Genomic DNA, 25,441 nt, shown 5'->3' on the forward strand with positions numbered 1-25,441 from the left:
GGACAAACGGTACATGTAATGTTGGGAAGCAGAAGAGGTACACTTTATCTTAGGAATCAAAGAAACAATGCCTAAAATGGAAAAATTAAGTAAAAGCAATATAAACATGTTATCTGGAGATATAGTAATAAATAACAAAAAATATCAGCTAAAAGAGCTGAAAGTGCTTGCCATGGGGACAAAATGGAAGAAGGAAGTCAAAGTAGTCGTATTTTTCTTTAAGAAAAAAACCCCTGCAGGTTTATTTGACTTTTTAAATTATGTGCACGTGTAACTTTGATTAAAAAATAATAAAAAAACAAAAACTCTGAAAAAAGCAGAATCTAGCTTATGGTAGGCTCATAAAAGTTGCATAATAAATGTTAATTGTTTTATTACTTTAATGACAAGATAAATGGGTTTTTGTATCACTATTACAACTCATGCTAGGGATAACAATATTTCCTCTATTATAAATGCCACTGGATCTTTTCAAAACAGATATTTACTATGCTTGGAATAACTGGGCATGCTTAATAAAATTAAAGAAAAATTATAAAACATTCCTTTTTTTTTCCCCTAAAGTACCTAATTTTATACAATTTATGCACATTTTTTAATGTTAGTAATAAAAACAAATTATTTTACTTCTTGATATTTAATAAGACTTTAACTCCCCAAGACATGCATTATAATCATATAATAGATTCTGTCATCAATATGATGGTCTTGGCATTTTATATATTATGTTCCCACTTTAAATTAAGTCGTATTTACTAAAATAAAAACACTTAAAGACGATGAACAGGCGCTTCACAAAAAAGGAATACAATCAATAACAACAATGATATATCAACCTCATTTGTAACAAAAGAAACACAAATTTAAAAGATGACATATTTTTCAGTTATATTGGCAAAGATGAAATACAAAAAAAAAAAAGATAATACCTACAGTTGACTCTATAGAATATGTAGGTGGGAAAGGGGGTGGTCACACATATACTATTAACTGGCAATGTAAATTGTACAGCCTTTTTTGGAGAGCAACATAGTAACATTCTTCAAAGCTCTAAAAATGTTTAGCAGTCATTCCACTTCTAAAAACTTTCTTAAGGACATAATTAAGCACTACCATGTAAGAGGACGATCACTGCACCAATGCTTATAGTAAAAAACCATAGACAATCAAAATGTCTAACACAAGGGGCCGGCCAGTTAGTTCAGTTGGTCAGAGCACAGAGTCGATAACACTGCCAAGGTCAAAGGTTTAGATTCCCATAATGGCCAGTGGCCAAAACAAAAAAAACCAAAAAAACACAGAGAAAGATGAGCAAATTGTGACATATCTTTCTTATGGCAGGCAGTGGGCTTCTCTTCAATGCCATTCTCCCAAACCAACCTTAGCTTCTTCCCTTCCAATGGGGTCTACTTCAGAGGCTAAAAATGTCAGACATGGCCTTTCTCTGTGACCAGATCTGAGTCACTGGAAACAGAGGAAATCTTCTGAGGGCTTTAGGGAAAATTCTTCCTCACTGATAAAACAATTACGAGAGAAGAAATGGCCTTTCCTGCCTTTTAGATGCAATTTTATGAAGATATAAAACTGGAAGTTACAAGAGCAGCTCTTGTGATTGGGAAGGGAATGACCCTAAGGCAAAAACCAAAAAAAAAAAACCCCAGGGTCCTTAATGACAGCTCTGAACTGTGTTTTATGTGAGATAATAAATAACCTCGGTTACTCAAGCCAATTATATTTGGACATTGTTACCTCTGGTCAAAAGCATCCTACCTGATATTAGCCACACAATAGAGTACTTCAAAACCACTAAAAGTTATGTCCCAGAGGTATATTTATAAACGGTAGGTGTGCAGCTAAAAAAAATTACAAAACAGGATGTTCCATTTTAAAAAAAACAACAAATATGTTAATATGGATTCATATGTCAAGAAAAAGGTCTGGAAAGATACTCAAAGTTTTAAGAGTAGTAGTTATCTCTGAAAGACAGGATTTAAATGTTTCCTTCTTGCACATTAGCATTTTCTATTTTTTTCCTACAATGAACATGTATCACTTTAAAATTCTGCCACCCTTTCTATCAATTCAATGCAATTTTGAAAAGGTAGAGGTAAGACACGTACTCTAGTCAGCTATCTTGAACTGAAAAGTCTGCTTTTTAATAAGGAAAAGTTTTCATTATTTTTTAAAAACTGTTTTGTGAAATAAAATTTGATACTGTCAGGCATTTATTTTTCAGTGGCTATGGAAGATTACAGTTTTCATTTCCTTTTGCTATTTAGGGGATTATATCATGACTTTGTACCATTTCGTATTGGAATTTCTTCTGTGAAGCAAAAACAGTCCCAAAATGAAGGATCTTCAGGTGTCATGGGAACAGCAGATGCTATTAAATCATTAAAGTTGAGAATAGTAAATTGCCTCTGGGATGGTTTAGAATCATCTTGAGATGGAACCTAAAAGTGAAAAAAATAGATTACTTCATTGTTATATTGCAGGTTAATCTTAATCAATTTTATAATTATAATAATAATAAATAAGACCAAATTATATTTCAGCAGTATTAAATTACAATATTCTAGAATATTATTTTTACTCCTTATATTAGTGTTGTCAATATAACAAATCAAAGAAAAATATGAAAAAGAAAACCTGGTTCTTGAACTTTTTGTATAACAACAGCCTGTGGTATTTATTTAAAATGTAGACTTACTGAGTCCCATATCCATAGAGTCTGATTCCGTACACAAGAGTTAAAAGGGATCCCAAAATCTGGCAGGCATGCTACTTTGATAGAAATGAGCCACAGGCAAACTTCTGAAAAATATTACTCTAGAGGGTGGAACTGATCAAACTGCCACAACTACACAGATGTAGCTTCTTTAGTATCTATTATTTACTTAACACTAAGTTTTTTTTTTGCGGCTGGCCAGTATAGGGATCCAAACCCTTGACCCCGGTGTTATCCATACCATGCTCTAACCAAGTAAACTAACTGGCCAGCCTCTATTTAATGCTAAATTTCAACTGTATCTTACACTGTGAGATAGAGCCCTTGTTCACAACTCAACTCAGTACAGACCTTCTTTAATATTCTATACATTCTGGTAAAGATAATACTTGGGCTTTGTGTAGTGTTTTAAAAAGGTACAGTACTTAGTTTATGTGATTTACATTTTATAGCTAAGCTGTCATCCAGTTATCTAATTTTATAGATGGGGAAATTGAGGCTCAGGAAGATCAAACAATTCAAACAATTTACTCCAGCTCACAACATAGGTTGAATAGTAGACCTAGGCCTGGAACTCAGGTCTTCTGAACTGTACTCTAGTCTTTTCAATATGCCACAACTGTCTAAATAGGTTCTACCCAGGGAAATAAAATCAAAGTACAGAAGGTGCAAATGTTTCCAAAATTATAAAGCTCTATGGCAACATAAGCTATTTGCAGGGAGTGTAAAGCTGACGCTAGAGAAGAGGACAGATAACCTGAGTCTGAATATCTTCAATAACACGTCACTTTTAACATGCCGTCTCTTTTTAAGGAAGATCTATGAAGAATTTTAACCCTTAGATTGATCTATAAAAGCCTGGTCTGTGGCCTGAGCTATTTTTCTCAAAGCAATGATGCATATATGTTGATCATACCACATTCTCTCTCATGGGTTCCCTAAAAGTAATAGGATGCATGTAGTTTTGATTATAACATATTGGTATTCCTTCAATAAATACTTCCTGTAGAATCTCTATATGCAGGCTAAGAATCTTTGACCCCGAGTTTTTTTTTTTTTTCCACTCATTTAGTAGATAATAGCATAAGAAAATACAAGGATAAAAGTTCCTGGAAGATAAGTATTACCTTTTAATTCTATTTTTCCACAAACTTGGAAATACCCTTGTTATAAACAGATTGTGATTGAAAGAATTTAATTGAGATCCATGTTATGCCACAATATGACATAAAGTCTCTCATATGTTTTACTATAAGTTTGGGAAAACTTTAGAATATTATTTTAAAAGGGGGAAGAGGCTCAATTTGAAAGGTAATTGCATTACTCACCAACTATCAACTTGGCACATTTATATTCAACACAGTCCCATTCACCAGGAAATAAATTACTGTAATAAATTACTGTTAAGATGACTGAGTAATTACCTTGAATTTCTATTGGAAATATTACTATGACAATACTACCAAAATTTTTTCTTTGTGAAGTATATTTAAATGTGAAGAAGTAACATGCTTTTTAAAAAAAGTTTCTGTGAAATCCCAGATGATCTTAAAGATATGATGATGAAAAATACTTTGAAATCTATGAACCTAAAAAAAAAAAAAAAAAAAACCCATAACCTGATACAATGCAAGTGACTGCTTCCATCAATGAAAAGCAAACTTAAAATAGATTCATGCTTTTTAGAATAAAGACAGAGAAATCCTAAATTCTTACATCCTGCTGATGTCTAGATCCATCAGGTTTCCTAAGAGCTACCGCAACAAAATGGTGCTCATCTATTTTGCTTTCCTAAAAAATAAAAGTAGAGATTATTAAATATGTAAATCAAGATATAGTTTTGTTTACCTTTTCTAAATCACATTCTCCGTCTACACACACACACACACACATTTATATTTCCACACCTTCCCTAAAACATTTAAGAAGTTATATACATTCTGGTCCTTTACTCTGAAATACTTCAGTATGTTTTTCCTAAAAAGATATTCTCTTACGTAACCCAAGTGGTTGAACTTCAGTAAGTTCAACATTGAAACAATACTTTAATCTATTATCTGGAGCCAAGTAATAGGCAAGTAGTGTCAAGATACCACATTCAGTTGTCATGTCTTGTCAGCCCTTCTTTTGTCTTTTATGACATTAACATTTTAAAACACAAACCCCACCCTCCCTTTAATAGAACATTGCTCATTTTTGGTTTGTTTGATGTTTCTTAATGATCAGATTTAGGTTGTGCATGCTCAACCAGAATCAAAATAGGTGATGAGCCTGCACTATCTATAGGCACATGCTAGCTATCTGCCTCTCACTGGTGATGTTAATTTTGTATATGTTTAAAGTATACAGTAACCAAAAAAAATCAGGTTGCAGCATTGGTCTGTAAGCATCTGGTTAACTACGTACTATAGCTTATGAAAAGTCATGGCGGAAACTTTTTTTTAAACAAAGTAACTTGAATATTTAGATTAAAAAATATCTAAGTTTTTCAAAAATGTAGCCCATAAGACATAGCTTTTATATGTATGAAATATTTTAGTAAATAAAGATCACACTTAACATACAATTACATGTACGATAATGACTGATGGCTGAAAACTAAAGAATGTTACTGATGGATGTACTGTTTTGAGCACTTCTAACAGTATGAGATACTAACAGATAACAGAGACTGTCACTTCCTACCATGCCCCCAAAGGAAAGTATTTTCCCTTGAACTAAAAAACAAGCTCATAATATTTATTATTATAAACAAAATTACTCTTTTTGATACATGGTCTTCCTCCCATTCTTTACACTGAATATATTGTTAATATGAACATTATAATACACAGATGTTTTCGCTATAATTACTTTTGGAAAAGCACTCAAATTAGCAGTTCTGTAGCATCTGCATGGTAGGCAAATGTCAGAGTTAACTGTGCAATACCCAGTTTTTGTTCAACTTGTAGCTAAAATGCCAACGTGCCCTGCTTAATTTACCCATTTATCTTGTTACCAGCCAAAATTCAATGAGATTGATTTCAAAATAAGGCTTCACCATGTCTTCTCAGACCTTATCAGCATCATGTAAATATGAAATTTGACATAGCAGAACTACAGAATAACAGTTTTGAAACTGTGTCACATACTTCACTGTTATAATATGCTCTCTTCTGACAATGTTAACTATTAATACTCAGTGCTCCATTAGAATGAAATCTCTATGGAGCTTAGAGACTTTGTCCTAAATCCTTTTTGCCTAGGACAATGCCTATAATAAATATCAGTTGAGAAGAAAAATGAAATAGCAAGCTAGCTAGCCAGTTAAGCTAGCTGATTCAGTGCTATTGAACTTGAGAGGTAAGTTTAATTTTCAAATCTTTCGAAATTTTCGAGAATTTTCTGAATCTGTAATTTTTTACCCATAAAATCACTGTGAATACCAACATTTCCCTATCATCCCAACTAAACCCCAAGGGAACAGGATATTTTATCTTTTCAGGAGATAGTTTAGCATTAGAGATTAGTTTAACATTAGAGTCTGAAGAGTGGAAGAAACTGAAAGGTGAAGTGCTTGAGATTGCTAATCATGAGTGGATGGATCCATGAGAGCCATACAATGGCTACTCCAGACAGGATCCTGCCTTCAAATTTCTTCAGTTGAAAAGTGTTTGTCTTCACACATATCTCTAAACCCCTGGGAACACAAGCCACGTTTAACTACAAACTCTCTTAATGATCTTTCCTCTACTTAGAGGCCTCAGAAAGATGGGCCTACTGGTATGTCATCTTAGCAAGATCATCCTCCTGTACCCACATAAACACACTTCTCTTATACACAGGCTGGCTTAAGTGGTGGTCACCGGACCAGTCTGCTCTCTAGTAAGTACTGCATAGATGTACCTAACATTTCTCTTTATGTCAAAAGGAGAAATTCCATTTAACATCCTTTATATTTACTTTTGAAAAGAAAAGCTGTAATACTTTTACTTTCTTTAAATAACACAATATAAATGGTTGTTCAGGTGATTGTTGTTGGCTTCCTAACAGACTTCAAAATATTTTGAATTAAACCTGAAAAACCAGAAAGATTTCCAGCTAATGCTAATTCAGTTATCTTTTAAACATAACATAAAACTTTTATTGGTCTAACCTGGAAAATGTACATAAGATAAACCACTTTAAAATATGTATCTTATAAAAATGAAATTTTTACCTAACAAGTTGTAAAGAATAAAGTACTTACTGGAAGAAAAAGTTAAATGGAATTAACCTAGAAGTAAATTGTTAAAACAAGCTAGATCAAATCTATCCTAAAATTAATTACATTTAGTTTAATCACAAAATTTCAATTAATTCACAAAATAGGAGGATATGCTAAAAAATAAAAAGAGAAAAGCTATGTTCAGAGAAGTAATGCTTGCTAAAATAAAAAAAGTTGGTATTAAGATCTGAACCCTCCTCTAACTCAAAAACATAACTGCCTTCCACCACTGCCTGCCATACACCATTGAGTGCTTCCAGCCAGCTTTTCTGTATACATAAATGTTTCCCAACTATAAAGATTCTTTTTCCTCTGAACATGAGAATATGAGCATTATGTCCATAACAATATGTACAACAAGTTTTCTCCATATCAATAAAAATTATTATTAGGCATCATAACTAAGGCTGCAGTAAAAGGCTAAAAACAATAATTTGCTTCAGTTTTATTAGGTGTTTCTCATTTTCTTCCAGTTATAAAAAATGATGCAATGAACATACAACTTACTTTCTACTGAATGCAGGAGCTAAAGGTAAATGTTAAATGTACAGTAAAAACATTTATCGGGCATCACTGAGAATAAAGGATTCCACAGGAGAGAGTTTTCATATGGTTGAGGCTTGCCTCTTTAAGTGTGAAAACATTCACTAATAATTTTGTTCACAATTTTTACAATTGCTACCCTTTAAAATACAGGATTCTAAGTAAAATTTACTCTGAATCCCTACCTTTCTTGGTATCCTAGCAGTTTTTAACACAGCTCTCTTTCTCAAAATACTTTCTGCCCTTTAATCCTCTGACACTACCCTCTTATTTTATGTCTTACCATTCTGGTCATTCCTTTCTCAATCTCCTCCACACTCTACTTTTAAATATTAGCGTATATTCTCAGGGCTCTGTCCTAGGCCAAAACCTAACCATAACAATAATGCCCCACACATTATCCATCAGCCTAATCTGAAATCTCTTCAAATCTCATCAACGTCTAGCCAAAGTGGCTTCCTCTGGCTGTTCACAGACGCAAAGCTCTATTTCAGGAATTCGTTTCCCCTCCCATTCTACTGTGACTATTCTCTATGACTATGATACATTTAATTATCACTTAATTACATTTAAATGTTATAGGCTCTTCTAGTATCTGTGACTTCACCTTCAGAGCACCAGGACTAGATTCCAGTTGTGTCTCATTTCAATGACCAGCCTCCACCAAATAATTTCATATACATGCACCAAGTATGGAACTTCTTAGTTATAAAAATTCTGATAAATTTCTTACCTCAAATGCCCATTCTTTTTCTTCCTCCCCATCCAGAAACAAACGTGTTTCTTTATAAACTTGGCCAATATCCAAGTTTAATGGAGATATATCAAATTCAAGCCGTTGAAATTCAAATCCTAGTCCAACACCAATGGCTTTTATGAAGCTTTCTTTTAGTGCCTACAATACAGAGAGACATTTTCTCTTAGCGTATTCAGTATAAAATCTACAGGCCCAATACATCTGGATTTTTAACTCTATGCTACGTTATGTCTATAAGCTATTTTTTTTTTACACTGTAGTAGAATGGAGACAAACCATCTATGTGACCTTAACGCAAATTGTTTAAGCTCTCTGTGCCTCTATTTCCTCTGTTACCTACAATGATAGTAACAATACCTTTCTCATAGGGTTGTTAGGAAATTAAATTAACTTATAAAGAGCTTGAAGTAATGTCTTCTGGCATGTGCTAAATATTATATAAGTGTTGTTAAATAAGGCCTTATGTGTGAGTTCCTTTAACACAGAAAACATTATTCATAAATGGTGATAAATGAAATATCTTATTTTAGCTTTAAGAATAAACACTATCTAATTGAACATTAAATACAGATTAAACTTTCTTAAATGTCACTACAATGTTATGCTGCATACATAAAATTCAAAAAGTGCTCAAGCAATAACCCATTTACTTCAAGCACTATATGACCTACTGGGTCCTATTTTTAGCATAGATAATGGAATCATTACAGACTTTTATTTTCAGAATTAGAAAGAAATTATACCCAATTTCTATAAAACATATCCAGCTGAGTCCATTCATCCTTAAAGCTTCTGATGGTTTCCCATTCTTTGTTGGTAAACTTTCTTTTCATAATATGAAAGAATTCTGGAATTGAACCACGACCTGTCAATTGAGGAAATACAGAATTAAAAACAGCTGTTCTATTAAAAAAAGAACAAAACAAAACAAAACGCTGGTCTACTACTAAAACTGTTAAAGAAGAGCACAAAATAGAAAGCTACAGTCCAATCTTACTTTTGAATACAGTCACGATAATCCTAAAAAAAAAAAATCAGCAAATCAAAATAACTTGAGAATTAAAATAATAATACCATGACAAGCAGGAGTTACCCCAGAAACAGAAGGGTAGTTTAAAAGGAATCCATGAAATTCTGTTAATTATTAACTAATTAATCAGCAAAACTACACAGTTACAGCAATAGATGCCCCCAAGAATTTTGATAAAATTTAACAGCCAAACCTGTTATAAATTCTAAATAACTAAAAGGAAATTTCCTATATATGACAGAACATTTACAGAAATCCACAACAAAAAATGCTAAAACAGATCTACACCATTCTAGGGTGTAAAATTTTACTTTATTATTTAACAGATAAAAAAAGGGATGATTCTTTTATAGTAATTTTTTTTAGGAACTGGTAGGAAGCTGACAGTTCTTTTATTCCAAGTTATTGCTGTGACTGGAAAATTAATATATATTTATTTCCTTCAAAATAACTGTTTTTCAACATGTTTTCTAATATGACTTTGCCGAATAAAAACATTTTACTTTCTATCGTTTTGTGGATGCTACTATAAAATAACATTGTTAAAAAAAAATCTAAAACATATAATTAGCTTCACTGTTTCACAGACAATAAAATATTACATAGCATTCTAAAAATAAATGACAAAAGACACAACTCAAAGAATACGATTCCCAGAACTAAGGGCTAAGATGCAAATTAAAATAAATGGTGGGACTCCTCATATTGCATTTTCCCAAAACATTTCAATTATGTGTTTTACCATTTTTCCCACTAGGCAGGAACTTTCTATCATCATGCATTTATTTATTCTACAAATATGCAGAATATGTATAAACATTACACAAATATGTATTAAATCAATGGTTAAAAACACATTGGTCATGGTTCTTGCCCTCATACACTTACAGCCTAATAGTGCTAATCACAGAGTCTGGCCCAAGGTAGGTGAACCACAAACACTTACCAGCTGAGTAAATGAATATTAACTAGTCTTTGGTAAGTTACTCCCTAAATGCTCTACTGCCCTGTATCCTTAGTTCATGATTATTTTCCATTAAGCCTTTTGAAGACAGTCCCTCTGCAACTTCTGTTAACACTGCTTGTCTACTCTACCTTCCATTTCTAAAATACCCAACTGCACAATCTGACATTGCCAACTTGTCGACTACAACTCCTAAGGTGATAGTTGCCTCCACACTCTCTATGGGCACTTCTTATGAGGAAATGTCTGGAAAAAAAGATGTCAAATTCCCCTACTTAATGCTTTATTGGCATTTAGTCAAATCACTAATTCATCCCATAAGAATCCAACAATTAGAATTCCATTATGATCATTCAGTAAAAACATCTAAGTGCTAGGTGCTGGAATATCATGATGAGCAAAATAGACATGGTCCTTGCCTTCAAAGGGAGTTTAGTTTCTCCTACAGTAACCAAATACTTTTCCTATAGTTACCCCAAGGTTAGAAATTTTTAAATATGCATGCTAATAAAACATCAGTTCACTCACAAAACTGTTTATGATTCTTCCACTAACCCTACTTCAAGAATCAAAATAGTTTCTTTTTGTTTAGCCAGGAAATACTTGATGATTCTATAATGGTATATGTAACTTTAGATCAAGACAAAGATCCTCATTCATCTTTGAGAACTGAAATATTTTAAACTGTGATCTTAAGTCAATGGTAAGGGATTTTTATCCTTTTCAGGCTATGGATGCCTTTGATAGGCCCCTTTGATAGTCTGGTGCTTATTCCTCAACACCTTACTGAAACTAACTAGAAGCCTCTCAATAAAAACTGTTTTGTTCAATGCACCATCACTAGTACATACTGGCTTGGTAAATAACATTCTAAAGAACATCTTAAAGAAAGTAAAGAAAGATAGCTTCCAAAACTAAAGTAAATCTGGAGATTTTTTTAAAATACTGGAGCACTGTATCTACATAAATCATAAAGTGTTTCCTCTTGAATGGATTCTGGCACAAATAGCATAAGTAATAACAATGGTAGAAATAGCTATCTTGGATTGGGAAGACAGCATTACATATTTTGAGTGGAACTGTAGTTTTGATGGAATATCCAAAAACCTAAATTTAAAAAGATATGCCAGTTGTCATGCATGTATAGTGTCATTTTGTTTGTTGTTTTCTTCAAGTTTTAATTTCATAACCTCCAAGAAGCCCTCTGATTTTTAACAAAATACGACAAGGCAATAAAGGAAAAAATTTTTAAATATGCATGCTAATAAAAAACTGATTAACATAAAAGGCAATCTAGCACAATCACTAGAAAGCAATCACATAACTCATTATGTACAGCTAAAAAAAAAGTGTATTTTCTTATACTTTTGAGAGCATCTTACCGAATCCACAAAATAAGAAATTTAACAGCAACATGAAAAGGTGATTTTGTAAATATTCAGACGAAGCACAACAGCACCACACTGTGGCATTACAGTGGAATTACACAGTGGGTGAATATTCTGTTATGCACATAGTCTACCTAGGAAATTTCAAGAAGTATCAGTAGAATAGTAAATCGTTCCTCAAACTATCTGAAGACAGCACAATTATTGGACATATAAGTTCACAAATTCTCCTAATACCATCACATATTTCTGTCTATTGCAATGTTCTATTTAATCATCCTATCGAACATTTAAGAACTTAATAAATATATTTATAAGAAAGATAAAATGAATGAAAAACATATAATAGAACCACCAGCCAAGTTTAGGAAACCTGATCCTCCCTTCTTATAACTTAATGTTTAGGGAAAACCAGCATTAGATATTAACTAAGAGTTCTGCAATGATCTAATCAATACCACAGAGCAACTAAAAAGTTTATTTAAACATGGTAGTAAACCTACAACAAAATAATTTACAGCCAACACTGTACTGTACCTTTAGCTACTACTGCAGGCCCATGAAAAAAATCCTACTAGTACCAGAACTTTAAAGCCCACCTACATCAATCTCTCTCCAAAACAAGGTCACCAATGTGCATCTACAACAGCATCAGGGTTGGCCTATCAGCTCAGTTGTTTAGATCATGGTGTTATAATACCAAGGTCAAGAGTTCGGATGCCCTTACCAGCCAGCTGCCCCAAAACAAACAAACAAAATCTCAGCATTTCAGTTACAGTTCACCATTCTTCTTCAAGAAAATAGGCCAGTTATTTTTTTTGGGGGTGGGGGGTGCAAGGAAGGGAAGGAGTTGAGCAATGTCCATCTGTGTGCTTGTTTCAAGTATCAAAATTTAGCTTTGGATCATAAATCTTATTAGAAATTCTAATAGTTTCATTTTCTAAATATTGGATTCCATAGTCAGATTACATATAGTGTTGCTTCTAAGGGAGGTGCCAGTCTTCTAAAATTTGAGTGAATATGTACACAGAAATGCCTGACTTAGCTTTGTCCAGCAATTAATCCATATACAAACCCAGAATAAAACAAAAATGTCTGAGTTGCCAGTACAGGTTTCACAAATTATATGCACAAAGCCTCCTGTATGTTACTAACTGCTGTAGTTTGAATGTGTCCCCCAAATTTCATGTGTTAGAAACTTAAAACTCAAATTCATATGTTGATTGGAGGTGGTGCCTTGGAAGATAATTAGGATTAGATAAGGTCATCAAGGTGGAGCCCACATGACAGGACTGGTAGCTTTATACTAAGAGGAAAAGAGACCTGAGCTAACAAGCACACTCTTGCTCTTTCGCCAAGAAGCCCTCACTGCATGCTGTACCCTTGATCTTGGACTTTTCCACCTCCAGAACTATAAAAAATAAATTTCTTTATAAATTACCCAGTCTCAGGAAGTCTGCCGTAGCAACAGAAAACAGACTAAGATACTGACAACGGATCTCTCTAAGCCCTCAATATGTGGACCAGACAAAGAACTAGGTTGAAATACACTGACCTAGGCTTGAGACTCATCATTTAAGCAGTCCTAAACTTTAGTTGCTCTTATATGTGTCTATTTAAATGTACATATATCAACACATACAGGTGTTAGCATACAACAAAACACACCAACAGAGGTAGAACTACTGGGCTGCAAGTGTTACTCTTCAAAGGACTCCAGAGAGCAAGGAAGAGAGCCAAGATGGTAGGGCAGCCCCAGAGGGGACAGAGGACAGAGTATGCAGCCACTATTTTCAGGCCTGAAAATCTAGAGGAATTTGCCGTGCTCGGGTTAGGAAACATGACCCGTTTATCCTTCCAGCTTCTCCCTTTCAGAATGAGAATATCTATCCTATGCCTCTCCCACCATTTTATTTTAGAAAATGACTTGTTTTCTAGTTTCACAGGCCCACAGATGGAGAGGAACTTTGCCCCAAGATGAATCTTACCTAGTCTCACCCATATCTGACTTAGATTCAGATGATGAGATCTGAGACTTTTTGAGCTGATGATATTTAGATGAGTTAATGCTACAATGGGTTAATAATACTTGGGAATGCTGGAACGGGGATGAATATAAATTTTAAGGGGCCAGAGGATGGCCTACATTTGGCTGAAGAGTGGCTCCCAAAATTCACATCCACCCAGAACCTCCAAATGTGACCTTATGCAGAAACAGTCTTTGTAGATGTAATAAAGTTAAGATAAGGTCACTTGATTAGGGTGAACACTGATTCCAATGACTAGCATCCTTATAAAGACAGACAGACAGACAGAGAGAAGATGGGGAGGAAAGCCCTCTGAAGGTGGAGGCAGAAACTGGAGTAATGCAACTACAAGCCAATGATTGTTAGGTACTGTGGAGTATGCTTACAGCAAATGTACTTCACAGGGCCTGGTTTTCCAAAGCCTTGCAGTTTCAAATATTAACCTTGCAATGGAGGCCAGCCTGTGGCTCACTCGGGAGAGTGTGGTGCTGATAACACCAAGGCCACGGGATCGGATCCCATATAGGGATGGCCGGTTGGCTCACTGGGTGAGCGTGGTGCTGACAACACCAAGTCAAGGGTTAAGATCCCCTTACCGGTCATCTTTAAAAAAAAAAAAAAAATCCTTGCAAAGGACAGGAAATTTGCCCCAGGCTATAGTCTCTGCTGTAAGATAAAGAATTGTAACACAGCAAGGTTGCTGGCTCAAAGACAGACAGGTTACTGACTGATATGTAAAGATACTAGGAAATTGCTGTAAGAAGAGAATGTCTGCTAAGATCAAGCTTTTGTTGGATCAACTTCTTGAAAATTGCATTAGGGAATGTCACCTCCTTGCCTGTCTTCCTGAATTTTACCAGCTTCTATTGTTAAACTTGTTAAACTATACTTAACAAAAACCCCACCTATGTTCTCTTCCTGAAACTTCCTGAAGAATAAATGCAGGAAGAGAACCCCAATTTGTGGTTAATTTCTCAAATGGAAGGAATGCCTGTATCTTGAGGGGTCCAGGAGATTAACCCCTTTTCAGGGATTCTCACTGCTCAGAAGAGATGGGCTTTGAGTAATCTTTGGCAGCTCCGTCACCCAGGGAAAAGGGGTGACAAATCCATGGGAGGCAAAGCAAGAAGGTACCATCAGAAACTAGGAAGAGGGGAAGTTGGACTCTTTCACAGAAACTTCAGAGGAAATATGACCCCCCTGACACCCTGACTGACTTCCAGCCTCAGAACTGTGAGAATACATTTCTGCTGTTTTAAGACACCAAGTTTGTGGTACTTTGTCAGGCAGCCCTAGGAAACTAATACACACATGCACACAATTTAAATTATACATAAGTAGACATACTCACACCCTCTTAAGAGCGTTAGTGTTATGTCCCTGGAGTGAAATGTTCTTAGCTATGTTATTTATTTAACATCTCTATGACTACTTCTTAAAATGTAAAAGAGGGACAAAAAGTTGAGTAGATTAAACAATAAATGTGTAAAGTACCTGGAGTTATCAAGTACTTAATAAATATTAGCTCTAGGGTTGTTGTGGTAATTATTATTAAAGGTAAATCCTCTTTGTCAACTATTTTATCAGGTCCTTCAGCATCTATAAAAGCTTAAGTGATTTTCCTAGCAATACTTATAAATTTTATATCATAATATTCATGTATGTCTGTCATATTGCCACAAATATATTCCCTGGTTTATGAAAGATGAATTAATATACACTCACACCTGTTGACTTTGTGGTTTCTTCTTACCCTTTAAGCTTAAAAAGGCATCATTCTTTCAGATATACAATTTCAAATATACAATTCTAGTGTGTACCATAATTGTTACTAAAACTTAACTCTGATTCTGTTGTATAACATGAGGCAAGGATCTAATGGCTTTCTAATGATTTCACTCATTAAAAAAAGTGGATAGATTACAATTTTTCTCTTTGTTGGCACTGTAAATTACATCCAATACAGTGTTTCCCAAATATTAATATGCCTAACAATCAACTGCGAAAATTGTTTAAATATAGAATCCCTCTTTGTGTTCTCAGAAATTCTGGCTCAGTAGTTCTGGGTTGATTTCAAGGAACCTACATTTCTAATACACATCCAGGATGACTTTTGTTATGCTGACCACAATTTTAGAAACAACATTCTATATTTCTATTACTATCACGGAAGAGAAATAAATCTAAGGCTAAACTGACTTCAGTTCCTTTCAAGATAAACTATTTTATTATTTGGATAAGTAACAGAACTATTCCATCCCCTACAAAACTTATACTATTCTATATGCTATTTCTTCTTTTTTTATTGTGGTAAAATATATATAATTTTACCCATTTTTAAACGTATAGTTCAGTAGCATTAAGCACATTCACACTGTTGTGTAATCATCGCCACTATCCATTTCCAGAAGTTTATTTTTTTTAAACTGAAACTCAATCTGTCTAATCCCAAATCTTTTCCAGTTTCCTATGAAATCGTTCATTTTTGTTTCTTATCCATTTAATGTCTTCTTCAGTAACATGTATTTTCATAAACTGAATCTCTATGTTCAGTTTTCTTTATCTCTTATTCATTTCCTCTTCATCCTGGAGATGTTTCTCAGGTTTGTACTATACATTACCAATTCAATTTTCTGCACTGACTAGTCTTTTTAGTTTCTTGTACAGATTCTATTTTCATTACTGACTTTTTGGGGAAAGAGAGATTAAGGATCTTGCATGGGGCAGGGTGGAGTTGCATTTTTTACTTGAATTTAGTAATGAGGCTAATTTTCTCCCAAACAACTACCAAAGGTTCATGGAGATTTTTTATCTCAGAGAAAGACATTTCTTTTAAGTCCTTTTCCTCTGACCTCTAAAATCTCTTCTAACATTTTAAGTTTTAAAAGTTACTTTATATAGTTGTTTCATTTTTAAAAAGATTGAGAGGAATTTGTGTTAAAAAATAGGATATACTATATATATTTTTCTGTGATGTGATTTTCTTAATTAACAATACATTTAAGTCCCTTCATGTTAATGTAGAACTAACTCATTCTTTTATAACAGCTAATAATGGCCTGTGGAATGCACATACAATAATTTATTTAATCAACTCCTGTTAGGCTTTGTTCTTATACATAAACATCATTACATATATACCCACTAGTATTCTCACATCTTTTGGACAGAGTACTAGAAACAGAACTGCTAAATCAAAAGGTATGTGTATTTTCAATTTTAATATTATTTTCCAAAACAGCCTACAGCAATTTATATTTCTGCCACCTATGTACGATTGTTCTTTTCCAACATCCTCACCAGCACCAGTTGTTTTTTCCAATTTTTCTGCAAATCTGATTGGCATCTCTGTTAATTTAATTTGTACTACTCTAATCATTGGGGTAATAACTTATTGCCTGCTTGAATTTGTTCTTCTGTAAACTGCCTATTAATATTCTCTAATCAATTTATAGAAGCTCCCTATATATTATGGATATTGACATATTATCGACCAAATCTGTTGCAAGTATGTTTCCCATTCTGTTTATTTATGTTTGAATTTTGTTTTACTTTTTGCCATATAAACTTTCAAAACAATTAAATATCTATCTTTTCCTTGATAAGTTCTGAATTCTGTCTTGTTTGAAAAAATAATTAGTAAAAAGATTTACTCCAACCCTAGCTATAGTCTCCTACATTTTGTGCTAAAATTGTAAATTTTTTTATATTTAAATCTTTAATTCTTCCAGAATTCGTGTCTATAGTATATTTTACATGCAGATGGCTAAGCAATTCCACCAGCACCATTAAATAAATAAACTAGTCTTTTATCCACTGAATTGAACTATTATGTATATATACTGGACTCTAGTTCTTAACTTTCCTAGTTGTCTATTCTCCTAACACCATTCACTTTTGTTTACAGTGTCTAATACAAGTTTTAAAAAATGGTATCACAAGGCCCCTCTTACTGTATTTTTCATATTCTTAGATATTAGTTCTTCCCATAAACTTATTTAACCTAGCTGCAGAGAATTTTTCATACATTTCATATCTGCAAATCCTTAAACAGGTACCAATAAAAGCTCATATTAAGAGGCCATATACTGTAGAGTCCAGCAGTTAAAGTTACCTGGGGAAATTTCTTAATCTTTTTTGTAAATTAACAATAGTATTTATAGCCTTGTTTTAAGAGGATGAAATAAAATAATATATACAAAGCATTTAACACAGGGTCACACTCATAGGAGTTGCTCAAAAAATACTAGTTCCACAGTCAAATTCTATTCATAATGGAAAACACCCACCTGTAACTGGGAAGCGGGAAAACTGCATGAAAGTTGAGACTTGGTTTTCCAGTAAGAAATTCAGAGTACAAGGGGATGAGTGACTTTTTAAAGCTACTTACAGATTCTAAATCTCCAAGCTTAAAAAAAAAAATTTGTCTAACTAAAATCCAGATCTAGAAGAATGCAGATCTCCCTAAACACAAATGATAGCGGAACAGATTGCAGCAGCAACAAAGCTGAAAAGAGAATCTAAGGTGGATGAAAATGGAGAAGAGAAGCAGCTAGGTAGATAAAGAAGTGAAGAAGAAGACTCAAAAGAACTTTTTAATCAAAACTCACTAATGAGAATAATTTATATCCCAACTAGAATGTGATATGACTAGATAGTTTTTCATTGTGATTGCATACCTTTTCATTTGTCAACAAATTTAAGAAATATTTTAAAAGGAATTGAGGAGAGAGGTCCCCTGAACTCCTCTGCATCAGTTGTACACTCAATAACGGCTTATTGAATTCCTGCTATGTACTAGACACTCTGCTATGTACTAGGTATACTGTAGTGAAAATGACAAAACAATCATGGTTCCTAAACCCATTCCATGAGGGAGAACAGATAATAAATAATCCAGTAATTAAGTTGTAATTACAAATGAGAAGAGCTATAAAGGAAAAGAAGATCAGGTGGTTAGGAAAGTCCTTTCTGAGGAGACTTCAAGTCTCAGGTAGTCAAGAAAAGTGTGCTACATTCAAGGAAACAAAAGACCAGTGTGGACAGAAAATAGTGAGCAGAGAGAGCAGTTTGCAATGAGAGTGGCAGACAGATAAGAGAATGGAAAGGCTGATGAGAATAAGACGACAGGGTCATATTAAGAGGCTTGGATTTTATTCTACGAGCAATGAGAATCAACTTAAGAGTTTTAAGAAAACAACCACAGATATTTCAAAAGACCACTCTACTCTGAGAATGTACTTACTGGTCGAGGACAAAAGTGAAAAGGGGGAATCAATTAGGAAAGTATTAAATACTACAGGAGAGATGATATGGTGGAAGGAGACAAGAAATAAGCTCTGTAATCTTACCAGCTATCATATAATACCAACACAATTTATACTTACCGCACTTAATTTATACTTACTATTTAACAGTTATTCTAGAGAGCAATTCCATAATATAGTCATTTCAAGTTGATGAAATTAATTAAAATTAGTATTGAATCCCAAAATATTTTATGTTATTTTGTCCTGCTAATAAAAATGTAAACATGAAAATGTAAAACCATGGGGAAAAATTTTTTATCTTTTCCCAAATTTAAATCTTAATTTTTATACTGTATCTTGCCTACCTTGCCTAGTTTTGTAAATAAAGTAACAAAATAGAACACTTGATAAAACTATCTTTTCTTTATATACTTACAACTACAAATACCTTTAATGGCAGATAAAACTTAGAAAATGAAAGAAAAACCAACCAGAATCTCCTTAATAAAGGCAGCAAATTATGATGACCAGGAAAACATCATTCTCCCCAGAGTTCGGAATGTACTGCACTAGCAGTATAGCTATACTAAGACCCCCACTATCATTTAAACCCTCTTCTCTGGACATTCACTGAACAAATATATATTGAGTGCTGACTAAGTACCAGTTACTTTTGTATAAGATTCCTGTTACTTTCTTCATTAAGCAGAGAATAAAGTGGTGGTTTCAATAATTTCCTTAATAGTGGACATGCAACTTGAAGAAAGAATGGATCCATCAATATTTTCTCTTGCACTGCCACAGCAGCAATGGGAGAACCAGAAAAAAGAGGGAAATAAGCTGCACTTAGTAAAAATGGCTAATGCAACAAGAAGGAAAAGGAAAACATCCCTGAGTTTCTACATGATGCTTACCTGTAGATACAAGATAGGAAAATGGAATTGACTCTTCCAATATACTAATGATGCCCCACAAAAGCTGACTCTGTCATGACAGCTGACAATCTAGTCACAACGCCCAGTACCAAGTACAGCACTTCCATTTCTGTTATTCTAAGTTTTATCTTTCATCAGTTAGCAAGACTCTTAGGAACATGCCTTGCTCGATTTCCTCACTTACTCTGGTAAGTAGAAGCTGTTTCTGTACGTGTTTTATTCCAAAGGATCTACATTGGAGGTGAAAGTTACACCCAACCAGATTAAAAGTCTACCCGCATCCTGTATTTTAAGATCTAAGATTAACTGGTCAACATTTAAATGGACTGGAACTATTAGTACATAAAGTGTGATGGGCTTTGTTCCCAACTCCTTCACATCTCCCCACCCCTTTATCCTCCATCCTTTCAGCTTCTCTTTCTCTCTTCCATATTTTTTGGTTTGTATGTGGTTTCTCCATTAATAAACAGCAAACAGCTCTTATTTGTATGTTTTCAACTTCTTAGATCTATTTGGATGTAAGGGTGAAAATTCATTTGATGGAAATATTTGTGTATATTTAAAGATCCAGTTGCTCCTCTGGAGCTTGTACATTCAAGAATGATTAAAATCTGTGTAATAAACTAATTACTACAGTCATTATATATATATATAATTTTTTTAAAAAATTATATATATATATATATATAAAATTTAAGTAAATCATTCATTTGAATCATTCACTCAAATGAATTGCCAATGAAGCAAACCAGTGTCTACTTCCCATCCTCACTAAGAAAGCACGCTGTGTCCATTCATACCTCAGAAATTAGTGACATGGTAACAATCCTAGTGACAACTGGAAAATATCTCTTCTATGTGTAACTGGGCACAGCAACAGCTTTTTGGCAATGAAATAGTCTAAGGAAAGGAAAAGGCTTAGATATTGTGATTAGTCAAATAAGATCAATCAAAAGAGCTGGAGGAAAAAAGCTGTAATAAAATATAATTAACAGGAAACTGAATCTTCAATTTTTACTTCACTATCTTCTCATTATTTATTAAAAGCTTCAATTAGTAAATTATTTGTTTACCCAGTATTGACCATAGCCATTTCCCATCAAGTCAATTAATAAGAAAATCTGTTTCTCACTGTCATCATATTTCCAGGTAGATACAACCAACTGTGTACCAGCTGTTACTATGCAGTTGTGCTGACTGCATTCTAAAGAGTAATGACCGTTGATTTCTGATTTTAGGAAAGGTTCATGTTAAGGACAGCAAAAAGCTATAAAAACATATGGATTCATTCCCATGCTCACTCTGAATCCTCTATAGCAGTGGTTCTTTAGAATAAGTCTTCCATGACCCTGCTGAATACCAGACCCTTTTCTGAGAAAAACATATATGCACATTCATACAAAATGTAGCAAACAATTTCAGGTTAAAAGAAAAAATGCTTTGAAGCTTATCCATGGCGTCTAGGTGCTATGGACTGATTGAATTCTGTCCCCCAAAGTCCATATATTAGAACCTTAATTCCCACTGTAACTGTTGAGTGCAGGAAATCCTATTATGGTCATTGAAAGGTGGGGCCTTGAAGAGGTGATTAAATTCAAGGTTTAATGGTGATGGTGGGCATGGTTCTGAGGGCTTTAAAAGGAGAATACATGAGGAACTATGGCTCTCTCTGCTCTACCATTTCCTACCATGTGAGACCCCTGCACTGCTGTAAAGCCACCACCAGAGAGCCTTCACCAGATGTGCTCCCTGGACTTTGTACATCCCAGCCTCTGAAACTGAAAGCAATAAATTTCATTTTCTAATAAATTACCCTGTTCCAGGTATTTTGTTATAAGCAACAGAAACCAACTAATACAGTAGGTCAAGAACCCACTATAATGTTTCCAAAATAACTAGTAGAGCCTCCTTCTGAGCCAACTAGAGAAGAGAGCTGTAATGGAAAGGTTTATGAGCAAGTCAGAGAAAGAATAACTGGCGGTAAAATGAAAGGTTAACACAATAAAAACAAAAGGGAGATGAGATTCACAGGCATACTCTGAAGCCTGCACTATAGAAACACTGTTTTTTTCTTCATTTGATAAATATTTATTGAGCACTAGTGATCAAAATCTAACATAACTAACATGGTTCTTATTGTCATGTAGCTTATAAGCACCAAGGGAAAGACAATCATTCTGATGAATAATAATAAATTGAGATATGCTATAGGAATAAAGGAGATATATTTTAGGAGGGTCTACAAAAAAAGAACTAAAAGCTTAGATTAAAGGTTCACAAAAGGCTTACAAAAGTAAGGTTGAGAGTGCTGCGCTGGGAGCGCGGCAACGCTCCTGCCGCGGGTTCAGATCCTATATAAGAATGACTGGTGCACTCACTGGCTGAGTGCCGGTCACGAAAAAACGACAAAAAAAAAAAAAAAAATGAAATCTAACCAGCAAATAAGAGTCACCTATGCAGAAATGGGGGCTGGAGAGAAATACAGGCCTTCCAGATTGAAAGAAGATAAGCAACGATACTATGGCGGATATTAGGCAGTTGTACGAAAAACTTAGGAAGATGTGGGTTCTCTTATTAATAGCTTTCTCAAACTTACTTATCTTCTGATAAAAATATTACTATATTCATCATAGGGTGGTTGAGAAAATTATATCAGAGAACAAACGTAAGGCACACAGTAAAATGCTGTGGCATGTAACAAGTGCTCACTAAATGTTAGTGATAACAATTACAGAGCAGTTAAGAGAACCTGTATTTAGTATGTAAATATTAAAATTGCCCAGGTATACTCAACCCCCAATAAATGTCAGAAGTTCCTAAAGCCACCAATAATAAACTTCTAAGGCAATATATAAGTAACTGAAATATTTTAATAATGCTTGATCTTCATCTTTACTCATATAAATGTGCTAAAAACAGCTGTATTTAGATATAGCACAAATATTATGTCTGTAAGGACAATTTTTTTTACCAGAGATTATCTTTTAAAACAAACCAACAATCTACTGATGAATCATGGGAAAATGCTTAAGTGAAACAAGCTGAGGTATAATTCAAAAAGAAAATATTTATATTTCACTTTGCCTATAGGCAAAGCATTATATGGATCCCCAGTAAAGAAAACTCTACTATTTATGTAGAAGTCTTTTAATTTTCAAGAAAATATGCCTTTTCAGATATATTATTTTTCAATATTGAGCACATTTTCCCTAAACATGAATAGCTATAACATATCTCTGGCATGAGATTACTCAATAGACAAGAACTGAGACATCAAGACACTTAAATTCAATACTACAAAAATGCAATACTACCTGGAAAGCTAGTCTTCATTATATCAATTCCAACTTGTAGCTCGGGTTCAGCAGCAAGCACCGCATAGTCCCCTTGATGAGAGATGTTAAAGTTGAAATTGGGGTAAGGATTCAATGAGTCCTTTGCAAGAACTGGTTTTCCTTTTGCAGTTCTTTGCAAACGAATATTATTCCAAGGGATATTCAATTTCTCTGCAATTAATTTCCTTATCATCAGACGACCAGCCTGTTAAATACGTAAAACATGTAGTATGTATCAACATCTACTAAAGATACAGATACATTGCCTGTAACATACAAAGTATATTTTTGTGGTTTCTAAAATTTTCATTTTTAAAAGTTTTTAAAGTACCTCAGTATTAAATATAGTACAATAAGATTTAAGCAATGTCTAAGTAGAAAGAAGTTTAAATAAAGTCCCACTTAGCAATTTCTTCCCCTTAACCAGTACCAATGTTAACAGCAGGCATCCTTCCAGTCTTTTAAGCATTTAAATATATGTGCATCTGCATGTTTTTGCTAACGCTATGCATAAACAAACACATATATAAGATCATATTATATGTAGTATTCTACCATGTATAAACTTTTTAATCTAGAAGTATTATGGATTATTTCATATCTGTACATACCCATCTCGTCTGTGCACTTTTAACTGCAGCAATCAGTTTTCATAGTATTGAGGTACAATAGGGGTACTGACTACTCCCCTATTATTGGACATTTTAGGCTGGCTCTAGATTTGCTGGATGGCTGTTACAAAAAATTACAGTGAGCAGCCCTACCTTGCCTACATCTGTGCATATGTGCAAGTATTTTTAGATCCTGCATATCTATGGCTCACCTTCAACAATTAGCAAGGCATGACGTTATCTTGTTCTACTCTCTCTCACCTCCATTAATTAATAAAGAAATTACTAAAAACACACAAAAGAACCCTGAAGATATAAGATGACAAAGTATATAACATTTAAAAAAATACCTCTCAGGATTTTTTCTCCTTTATATAACGCTATCATCTAACGCTGATTTTTAAAAACTTCAAGACTCTGAAATTCACTCCTTTCAAAATTTCTTACAAATTAAAATTGAAAGTGTAAAAACTATTCATCAATATGCCCGCAAAACATTATCAACTAGCCCACATTTCAACTAGAAAGGTCTCTCAGTATAGGGACATTTTCAAGAAACAACTATCTTTGAAGTGATGGCAATTAAAGGTTGTTTCAAACTGCATTATATAGTAGAGGTATTTATTTTGAAATCCAATTTTCCATTTGTTGCTTAAAAATACATAACTGAAAATTTAAAAAACCTATTTAAAATACTGTTTCCCAAGCTATCTAGTCAGGAAGGTATGCTCAAGACTGTATCCTCCCTGGGCTTCAATTTCACTGGTAAAAGGCAGCTGGTTTAGCCCTCTTCCCGTCCTACGGTGCGCAAGGCTTTGTAAACTAAGTCATACTGTCAATATTTTCTAGGGCCTACCGCGTGCAGGGTGGCCTTGGACAGTAGTGGGATATTTAACAGGCAGATTAAGAATGGGCTATGAAACTGGGAAAAGAAAAAATAGAATTTGATAGCATTTAAAAATAAAAATATAAAAACATTCACTACGAAAAAAACCGATTACTTGTTAAATTTCCCTACACACATTTTACGGTTTAGTAGGGTCTCTATTTTCAATCACACGGGGGAGGAGCTAATTTTTACAGCGATCGAGGCCTCGGAGGCGCTTACAAAGACCGTGGACTCCAGGCCCTGCGCACGTCTGAGACCCGGCAGCACCGCCCACTCTCGCCCCGGGGCCAGCCACAAGTGGTCTAGAGCGCGGGCGTCGACCCTAGGGCGGGACGGGGGTGTCCACTGCCGGCCCACCTCCCCCAACATCTGCTTCCTGGGCTCCAAATACCAAAGACCTGGAGTAGTACCATGGCTGCCTTAGCGTCCCGGGCAAAGACGAACTGGCCTATGCGCTCCTTCTCCTCGGGCTGGATCGATCGCACCGCCAGCAGCCATTCGGCTCGGCTCGGCAGCCAAGTGCCGCAGGAAAAGGCCCAGCGCACGCCCTCCATGGATGGCACGAGGCAGAACCGTTTGGCGGGGAAAACCATGCACTGAAAACGGACCCGGCCTCCACCTCGAGACTAATGGCGCGGCTGCGAACGTGGCCCCACCCCCTTCTTCCCGGCGTCTGTGCGCGGAGGGCGGGGCGTCGCGCTGCGTCAACGGCACGTTTCCCATAAGAGCACTCACTGCC

The 25,441-nt window shown here is 34.6% G+C and overlaps 1 protein-coding gene across 1 annotated transcript; it reads right to left on the reverse strand.

Annotated features, from left to right (window-relative positions):
- Nucleotides 1-356: 356 nt before the first annotated feature.
- AASDHPPT (aminoadipate-semialdehyde dehydrogenase-phosphopantetheinyl transferase) lies at nt 357-25,349 on the reverse strand. Its single transcript, XM_063093919.1, has 6 exons — nt 25,113-25,349; nt 23,182-23,407; nt 9,018-9,139; nt 8,251-8,412; nt 4,445-4,519; nt 357-2,453 (listed from the first exon to the last, which is right to left on the reverse strand). Exons 1-6 carry the CDS (start codon nt 25,293-25,295, stop codon nt 2,289-2,291), a joined length of 933 nt encoding a protein of 310 aa, XP_062949989.1. The 5' UTR covers nt 25,296-25,349; the 3' UTR covers nt 357-2,288.
- Between the last annotated feature and the right edge of the window lie 92 nt (nt 25,350-25,441).

The sequence above is a fragment of the Cynocephalus volans genome, chromosome 4 (assembly GCF_027409185.1).
Source record: "Cynocephalus volans isolate mCynVol1 chromosome 4, mCynVol1.pri, whole genome shotgun sequence".
In the NCBI taxonomy this organism is placed as follows: Eukaryota; Metazoa; Chordata; class Mammalia; order Dermoptera; family Cynocephalidae; genus Cynocephalus; species Cynocephalus volans.